We start from the raw sequence: 9,587 nt of genomic DNA on the forward strand, positions 1-9,587 counted from the left end.
CATTTTAAATATATATTGGAAAACTCACACATTGCAATCTCATAATAATTTGTGAAACTAAGCCGTTCACATCTTAAATAAATTTATTTATAATACATAATTCATTCACCATAATTTAAAAATTTAATGTATTCACACACATTTTAAAAAATAAAATAAATGTAACTTATACGTTTATAATTTAAATAAATTTATTTATAATACTTTTATTAATTTAATACAATTTACAAGTTTAATGGATTGATGACATTTAAAAAATAAAATAAGAATATGTGAAACTCATCCGTTTACATTTTAAATAAATTTATTTATAACATTCAAAATTTATTTTAAAACTCACCCATTCGTATTTTAAATAAATTTATTTATAATATCATAATATGCAACTTTAACGGATTGATTGATATTTTAAAATATAAAATAAGAATTTGTGAAACTTATTCATTCATATTTTAAATAAATTTATTTATAATAATCAAAATTTGTGAAACTCACTGTACAATCTTAGTGTGAAACTTGTTCGATCACATTGTAAACAATTTATTTACAATATCTTATTTATTTACTACAATTTTCAATTTTAACAGATTGATCCACAATTAAAAAGAATGAGAATCGGAAAATATTATTTTTAAAATGTAAATTGTGAACTATTTTAAAATCTAATAATGATTTGTTAAATAAAAATATATTTAGCACAATGTAGAACAACTTTGTATATTAAATTTCTTACAATTATTTTTCTATATCACTTTTCTTAAACTATAACTTTAGAGAAAATAAAAGTATTCTTAAATTTAAATTAAAATAACTTAAGTGAATAAATTAAGTGAAATAAGATAAAATTTTATCTTTAACAAATTTCAAATTTTCACTCTTCTTTATTTCTACAAGTAATTTTTTGAGACTTGAAGAGGTTTTTCCTACCATAAGCTTGAATGATATGCAATCCTCAAATTTCATCTTAAAAAAAACTTAAAAATGTGTACAGCACTCCATCCAATCAATCATAAGAGTAAAGCTTTTTTTTATTTAACTATTTTTTTTCTCGAAATTAATAAAGGAAAAGAAAACGAAATTAAATTGTCATAAATAGTGTATTAATTGATAAGATGCCTTACAGAAATAAGATATGTGGTTATTAATAACGGTGGTCTACTCATTCTTATTATTTAGAAGGATTCTAGCATTTAATTTAGTAAAGTTTAAAATCTAAAAATGAAGGGTACAAAAACATGTCACAATTGATATGAAATATTTTTAACTTGGTCCACCTATTTCCTACACTAAATGCTAGCTGTTAACTGTGAACTAAATAATGTAACATTGCATATTATTTCTGTTAATTATTATTGATCTCAAATTTAAGTTGAGACATAATCAGTATACCAAATAGGCTTTGAACAACAAGAAGTAGTTTTTATCTCAACTAATGATTTTCGCCTACTCTGAGTAAGGTAATGATGATTAACAATTTCTTAATACAAATGTTTGACTATAATTTAGCAATTCTTAAAGGTTGTGCACATTAACTGCATCTCCTTTCCTTTGTTAGTCAGTCTCTCTACCAATCAGAGTTATGAAATTTTAAGTTTGATAGAGATTTAAAAAATTATTTTATAAAATGACATTTAAACTTTTATTTATATATATATATATATAATATTTATTTATTTATTTATATGTATATTTATATTTATTGTAAAATTGTTTTATTTTTAGGTGAGGTGAATTTTTAACATATTTCTTTCTATTAAGACATGCATATTTCAAAATCAAGTGAAAAAAATATAAATATTAATGAATAGTCTGATAATTGAATAATATTAAAATACATTCTACTCATTCCTTTCATATTATTTTAGAATCAAACTTTAAACTTAATTTAATTCTACAAAAATAAATTAATAATATAAAATTTACATTATATATATATATATATATTATAAATCTATCTTACTTATAATTATTATAGAATTATCAATACATGTTTTTGAAGTTTTTAATTTATGAATTATCAATACATGTTTTTGAAGTTTTTAATTAATAAATTAAGAGAATGAATTTTGGATAATTTTCTTGTATCTAAGTTTAATACGAAAGTTAAAGTGTGGCTTAAACATTGAATAGGTTTGATAATGAATTGCAAAGGATTAAAGAGAAGAGTAGGAGAGAAGAGAATGAAGAGGAGTTGGTATTGTGAGTAGAATCTATGGAAGAGGAAAGCAATTATTAATTATTTAGGGTCCAAGAGAGGTATAGGATCCATAGACTTTCTGCGTGCATGTGTCTCTATGAAGGAGGGTACTGCAACGTTAATGTCTCAAAACTGTTGGTGTGTAACAGAATATTTATTCCTATCCGTAGGTGGTAAATGCATGGCAATGAATATTGTGGGGCAGTCCCTTAACGCGTAAATAGGCACCATTTTCATCACAATAGACAAATTTGTAGGGCACCCACAAGTCAAACTAGATACATGATGCACCATCATGTGTGCCACCATCACCATCTGCCATATGCATTATTTCCAATCTCTTCTCTATCATTCTTCTCCTTCCTCTATATTCTAACCTCATGCATTTCTTCTATACTCTCATTCTTTAACTCATTACAACACTTAAACAACTTAGATTACTCTCAAATAATTACTAATAAAGTCAATCATTCAAGTAAATTTATCTCCTGTAATAAACTCATTTGTATGCATAATAAAGTTTAGCAAGTTTAATAATCTGTTAACTTTTTTAATACAGTTTTCTTTGTCTTGGCTGTTTTGAGATCATAAACATATCAGGATTGCAAAGCTTAAATGAAATTAGTTGTGGTAAACTTAATTAGCAATTAATTATAGCAAAGATCCTCCTACTAATTATCCTTTCTTTAGAAATACAATTAACATTTTTCACAAAGTGTTCAGTTGTTTGAATTTGTTTAAACAAAAAGATAAATGTTCAATTAGAATATATGTTTCTAAACATATATTGTAATTAAACCCGAGCTTTAAAAAAAACACTAAGAAATTGTTATAATATTTTTCTCAGAAGTTCAAAATATTAAATAAAAAAAACTTTAAAAATTTTACACTATAAAATTACCGTTTTTTAAGCTGATAGTCATTTATTTATATTTGTTTATTTAAACTGCATTACTGAAAAAAAAATATGGCCAATCCAAGTTCACATTCTGTTTCTTTTTTACTTAATTTTACAAAACTATTTAAGTTTGTAGTTTATTGTTCTGAAAACAACTGCAAGGAGTAGAAACATATTTACTGTGAGGACAGATAAAGTAATAATATTACATCTCAGTAAAAGTGACCAAACATTGAACATTTTTCTGTCATAGAAAGCACAAAAATATCAACAATACAACCAAATAGAACTGTGTCTGCTTAAAGTTTCAAGAGTGAGATTACATACGCATTAAACTTAAGAACAATAGATTATTAACAGTTGCAGGAATTAATTTGCATATTAGAAAAAAATTACACCCATCTATATCAGAAGGAAGAAGAAATTATAGTTCAAGATTTACTAGGGAACCAGATACCCTGCAATGATTGTGCAGGATGAAAAGAAACAATAAAAACTCTAACAACGCTGCTTTGTCTTTAATTAATTGACGCATGTGAATGTAAGGTTATATTTAGCATTAGTTGTAATGCTAAAAATAAAATAACACAAAAATCTGAGAAAAACAAACAAAAATAAAGAGCAGAATTGGATACCCACCAATCCATACGAAAAATGCCGACCTGTACTTCTTGAATTAAGAATTCTTCCCTTGTATAGCATCTCTCGTGTGTACATATATAATATAAAATATCACCAAAAGCAATGTAAAAAAAATATATATGTATACGAAGAGCATAATATATATATCTGCAGTCCATTATTAGTTGTAAATCCGACCATATAGCTTTTTTCTGGGGATGCAACTTTTGACATGAAGGTGTAATGTAAGTTTTTTTGGGGTTGATAAGGGTTATTTTTGACATGAAGGTTTTTGTTTAGGGAAAACGTGATTAACTAGGATGGTGATGAAAAGATAAGAAAAATGAGGAAATTGGGAGCAGAAAAGTTTACCCAATAGACTAGGTTGAAGATGAAGGTTCATTGCTTTTTTAGTACTGACACCCATGAAGGGAAGCACATATCTTTGTGTTCACTGCAAACAATACAGTTACCGTGTACAGTGTTTTTGGCTCTTCACACTGTGATGTTTGCTCACACCTCGAAAGATTCCTCCTGGTGGACCCTCCGTCAAGGGTTTATGACTCCATGTGTGATGCTGGCATTTTCTGCTACGGGAAGGGCCCTGTTACAACACAAATGGTTCCGTCACTGTCCCTACAATTTAAGCCCCTTTTTCTTATTCTTTTTTCCTCCATTAATTCTTCCACTACCATTCTCTTTTTATTTTCTCTGCATCAAAATTTTTACTTTTTTTTTATCTTCTACATGCTCAACCAACATTCTCCTCTCTCATTCTCCTTGTTGCTGCTTCTCACCATTTGCTAATGAGTTTGTAGAGAGCCCGAGGAAAAACCAAAGGAAGAAGAATATATATATAATTCATCGAAACAATATAACATAACACAGATGAAAGAGGAAAGGAACAAAATCATTGCCAACGTTTTAATAGTATAACAAAATTGAAAAGCGAAAATTCAAGAGAGGAAATTGGAAAAGAAAAGGACAAACCCCCCAACAATTAATCGTTTCTCCCATTTACATCAACATGAACATGAAAATTCAGTACAAAAAGCCTAGTACAATAACATTGATCGAGGTTGCTTGTTTATTCATATATGTTGAACTTGAACCTCTCAAGTCTGAACCTTTCTCTATCTTAATCTTCCCTCTCCCTCGTTCATCAACTTATTTATTTAGCTCAAAAAAATAATTAATTATTTCTTTTTCAAAACAAAAAAACATATAATCTTACTGACTATATGCTGCTATTGTACCAAGTACTTCCAACCCAGATTCCCCCACCCTACTGGCTATAACCCTATACCCATGTGTCATTCTGAAGTACGTGCATTTTCAAAATCTTCATTCCAATCCCATCACCTTCCACCACCACCACTACTACCAGAATTCACCCTCACGCCACCATTTTTCCTACAACCCGTGCACCCTCTTTGACCCACCCATGACTCTGATTGATGCACTTTTCGGTCAATATTTGTTCCTCTCACTCGGCAGAAGCATCACCAGCCGAAGCTGGCTTGCTTGCTACTATCTCATAGTTACCACCTTCATCGTCTTCATCATCGTCTTCATCTCCAATGTCCTTGTCCTCCTCTTCCTCCTCCTCCTCCTCACCATCCTCGTGGTGCCCCCCGTCCATGGGGTCATTCTGGGCGTCTTCCATGGTTACTTCTGGGGGCACCACCTGCTGAGGAGGCCACTGTTGCTCCGGCTGCACCATGAGGGGTGCCATCATGCTCTCCGGCTTCATTTGGCCCTCCACCTTGTTCTTCTCCTTGTATAGAGCCTCCAACTGGTGAAAATAGGGACAGGTCTTGGAATCTTCTGGCCTCTTCTTGTTGCTTTCTTTGACCTTCTTGAAGTACTTGTTGATGTTCTCCCACTTCTCTTTGCACCTTTTGGCGTTCCGGTTGTACCCCATTTTTCTCATCAAAGCTGAGATCTCCTCCCATAGAGGCCCTTTTGGTCCATTTTCCTGGTACTTTGTTTCCAGGTTTGTTCTCAGATCTATCAGCGCTTGTACCTCCACTTTTGGCCACCGCGAAGAACTCGCTCCCATCATCAAATTCTCACCGTTATTATCAGCTTTATTGGTTTCCACATTAGTCATCACTAGTTGTTGTTGTTGCTGCACCTGATGTTGCTGTGGCTGTGGGACCAAGGACTGCACTGGTGGGGCCTCGGGAACAGTTGTTGTTTGTTTTTGCTGTGGTGTTGGTGTTGGAGTTGCTTGTGGCACCGGTTGCTGTGCAGCAATAGAGATAATGTTGTTGTTGGTATTCAATGCTGGTTGAAGATTATTTTCCTCTTGTTGATGTTCGGCCATCTTCTGCAAAAATGCCATAACAGCAGCGTCTTTAGCGGCAGCAATGGATCTTTCCTGTGCAAGAATCTCCCTTTCCCTGCTGATCCTTTGCATCTCTTGCCTTCTCCACGTTTCTTCTCTGGCGACACGCTCTTGTTCTCTCTTCTCAATGGCCTCCAGGAACCTCCTTTGCAGCTCCTCCTGTTTCTCTATCACTTCCTTCATGAGTCTCTCAAAGAAGTCCTTCCACTTCCTCTTCCTCTTGCGTCTTGCTCCCCCTCCCTCCGTGGTTGTTTCCTCCGAAGAGGTGGAGGAAGAGCTGGAATTGGACAAGAGATCAGTCGGAATGTTGGGGAAAGAAGGTGGGGCGATGGTGTTTTGAGGGTTCTTGCTGTTGGTGTTGTTGGTAGTAGGGTTTGGTGTTTGTGTTGGGAAGTATGGTGTAGGGTTTGATGATGGGAAGGAAGAGGTTGTGAGGGCGAGAATGCCTTGAGGCACAGGGAGTGTTGTTGGGGATGGAACAGTGGCAGGTGACAATGGCAGCGTTGTGGTCGGGGGAAGAGACATTATTGAAGAGGGTGTAGTTGTTACGACTATTGACAGTGGTGTTGCTGGTAGTGCTGTTGTTGTTACTGGTGGTGGCTTGGAAGGTGGTGGTGTTGGGGATTGGATAGGATGAATTGCAGGGTTGTTTTCAAGGGCTTGTAATTGATCAAAGAAGCGATAAGTTTTGCCTTCTGATTTCCCACTGCGGCCTTCTTTGGTTCTCTTGTGGTACTTGTAAACGTTCTCGAACTTCTCTTTGCACTTCTTGGCATTTCTGTGGTAGCCAAGATCTGCCAGCTTCCTGATAGTAATAATAACCCCAAAAGAAGACAAAGTAAAAAAACAAGCTTTGTGGCGTTATCTTATCTCATCAAGTCCATGGCACATAGTTGGCAATGGAAGAAAGAAGCATAAGATAATACAAAAGAAGCAAGTTAAAGTATTAAACATCTCAGGATTTCAAGTACCCATGAACGGAAATGGAGGGGAAAGGAAGTAACTGAAGACCTTAAAACAAGGGAAGGAAATTAAAGAAGAATATATAATAATATCAAAATTGATGATGTAACTGGAGTAAAAGCTTTAATTAAATAATAACAACAATAATAATATTGATATTAATAATATCAAACACCATGAATTGGTGAAACGGAAACTCTTCCCATGGACAACACATGAACCCAAGTTAGAAGATTGTGCAATCTACCTCTTTCATTCCCACCAAGACTGGCTAACTGAAACAAGGTGGAAGAAAATGTTGCTTTTCAAGACCCAATTTAAGTTGCCAACTTATTTGGTAAACGCAACATGTATCAAAATGAATGTCAGAAAAAAAAAAAAAAAAAACCACATCACATATCCAACTCTAAATTACATCTTTTCACAAACAGTCCTTCTACACAACTTAAAAGAAGGAACAGGAAAAGGTGATGAGAGAGAGAGAGAACTATAGCTGGCAGAGATTAAGAATGAAACAAACATAAAAACTGAAACTGAATTAAACAAATCCAAACGAAAGCTCTGCAGAAACCTCAAAGAAAACAAAAAACACGGAATTGAAGTGAAACACATTCCCAGGAGATGAAGGAGCAAATCTTGAACAATAATTGAGAGTTTTTCAGATCTCCAAAGCAGCAAACTTGAAGTGACCACAGCAGCCAGTTAAGGTGATGAAGACAGAAAACCTCAAAACCAAACAATTAAGACCGAATTCAATGACTCACCTTGAAACCTCTTCCCACAAAGGACCCTTCACACTTGCATCTCTGAAAGCCACGTCCATATCCGACCGTATCTTCAACAAAGCCAGAGTCTCTTGTCTCGGCCACCTGTTCCCACCAAAGCTCCTGTCACCTTCCTCCACTCTCCCCCTCTCATCATCCCCTGAATTTGATCCTCCGCCACCGCCGCCGCCACCCCCTGCCACGTCAACAGCACCGTCATGAACAGCACCCCCTCCTGCTGCCACCACTGCATCTGCAGACCCTCCTCCTCCTCCTGTTCCCAACACTGCTGAGTCCCCCAGCATAGGACTCTCTCTCTCTCTTTCTCACCCCCCTCTCTCTCTCTCTTTTTTCTGTGGTCTCTATCTACCTCTACCTCTCTTCTCTCTCTTCAAAAACAGCACAGAACCTAGGCAATTACAGAGGAGGAAAAAAAATAATATGTGGGGGAAAAAAGAGAAGAAGAGGAGAAAAAGGGTGGTGAATTCTTTGATGGGTTTTATCATAGATGTGTGTATGAACGTGTATGTTCGGTGAATTTATTAATTTATTTGGGTGGGATCTGCCTGGTAATACTAATCTCAAGAATTTTATTATTTTCCTCCTTTATTCAATTTGTTTGTATGTACATGTCAGTAATAAACACAATAAATGTTTTCTTTTTTTACTTTTTCATTATTTACATAAATAATATCATCAAATATGGTTAATTTTATTCACCTTTTTAATAATTCAATAAATAAATAAAATACACACTTCCATCATAAATATTAATCAATAAAATAAACACGTTAAATTTTTTAATTTTAATACTAATTACCATAACCTGCACTCAGAAAATCCATTCAACTCTGTTAATTGATTAGTAATGTTAAAATTAATGCACTTGACTTTATTTTAATTAAAGGTGGAATCCTGGATTGTTTTTAAAGTTTATTTTATTTTTTTGTTAAAGTTGTGATCTTGGGGAAAGTAAATTACTAAATTCATGCACCTGGTTTTCTCTCACTGTAATAAAAAAAGTGGCACAGAAAGATATATGTATATAGAGGAAGTATTTTAATTATTTATTATTTATTGTTTTATTACAGAGGGAGAAAATAAAGATTGATTAATAACTGGTGCAGAGGGTTTTGAACAGGTGTAGAAAGAGACGATGGAAATAATAACTCGGTTTTGTCTGTGCAGCTAAATTTAGTTAAAGGCCGACTCATATAAGTCAGCTTTTTCTTTTTTACTTTGAAAATTTTATTTTTATTTTTATTTTTTTCTTGGGAGAAAGAAAGAAGATGAAGTTTATCTTTAGTATGCTTTTTGTTTGATGATATTTTTGGGGTTTTGGATTTCAGTGGCAGTTGGGCAGATTGAGTTAAAATGACGAAACAGGACATGAACATGGCTCTTGCATTGACCTTTAATCATTGAAGTTAATCTATGATGTGTTTTTATTTAGATTAACAGGTCAGTATGATGTGAGCCTGTCCCCCCTTCTATTTAAGACTTTCATTTCTTTTTCCTTTTTTTTTATTTTGCTTTAACATTCTTCATTCAATTCTCAAATCTCCAAACTGCCCTTCTCTGTAAATCACTTCAATCTTTTTCTAACCACAATTTTTTTTTCAAGACATCAACTATGTTAAAATTGTATCAGTAATTTTTGCTTTCAACTTTTAAGTCATGCAAAACTTTATTAAAATTAATGATTTCTTTGTCATTTTATCTTTAAAAAATAGATAAATAAATTCTGAGAGAAACTAACTTTTTTATTTTTAAATATGTAAGACTTTTTTATAC

The 9,587-nt window shown here is 33.2% G+C and overlaps 1 protein-coding gene across 1 annotated transcript; it reads right to left on the bottom strand.

Annotated features, from left to right (window-relative positions):
- Positions 1-4,687: 4,687 nt before the first annotated feature.
- LOC108345718 (trihelix transcription factor DF1) lies at positions 4,688-8,306 on the bottom strand. The gene is made up of 2 exons (XM_017584436.2): positions 7,794-8,306; positions 4,688-6,871 (listed from the first exon to the last, which is right to left on the bottom strand). Exons 1-2 carry the CDS (start codon positions 8,096-8,098, stop codon positions 5,203-5,205), a joined length of 1,974 nt encoding a protein of 657 aa, XP_017439925.1. The 5' UTR covers positions 8,099-8,306; the 3' UTR covers positions 4,688-5,202.
- Between the last annotated feature and the right edge of the window lie 1,281 nt (positions 8,307-9,587).

This window comes from Vigna angularis, chromosome 8 (assembly GCF_016808095.1).
Source record: "Vigna angularis cultivar LongXiaoDou No.4 chromosome 8, ASM1680809v1, whole genome shotgun sequence".
In the NCBI taxonomy this organism is placed as follows: domain Eukaryota; kingdom Viridiplantae; phylum Streptophyta; class Magnoliopsida; order Fabales; family Fabaceae; genus Vigna; species Vigna angularis.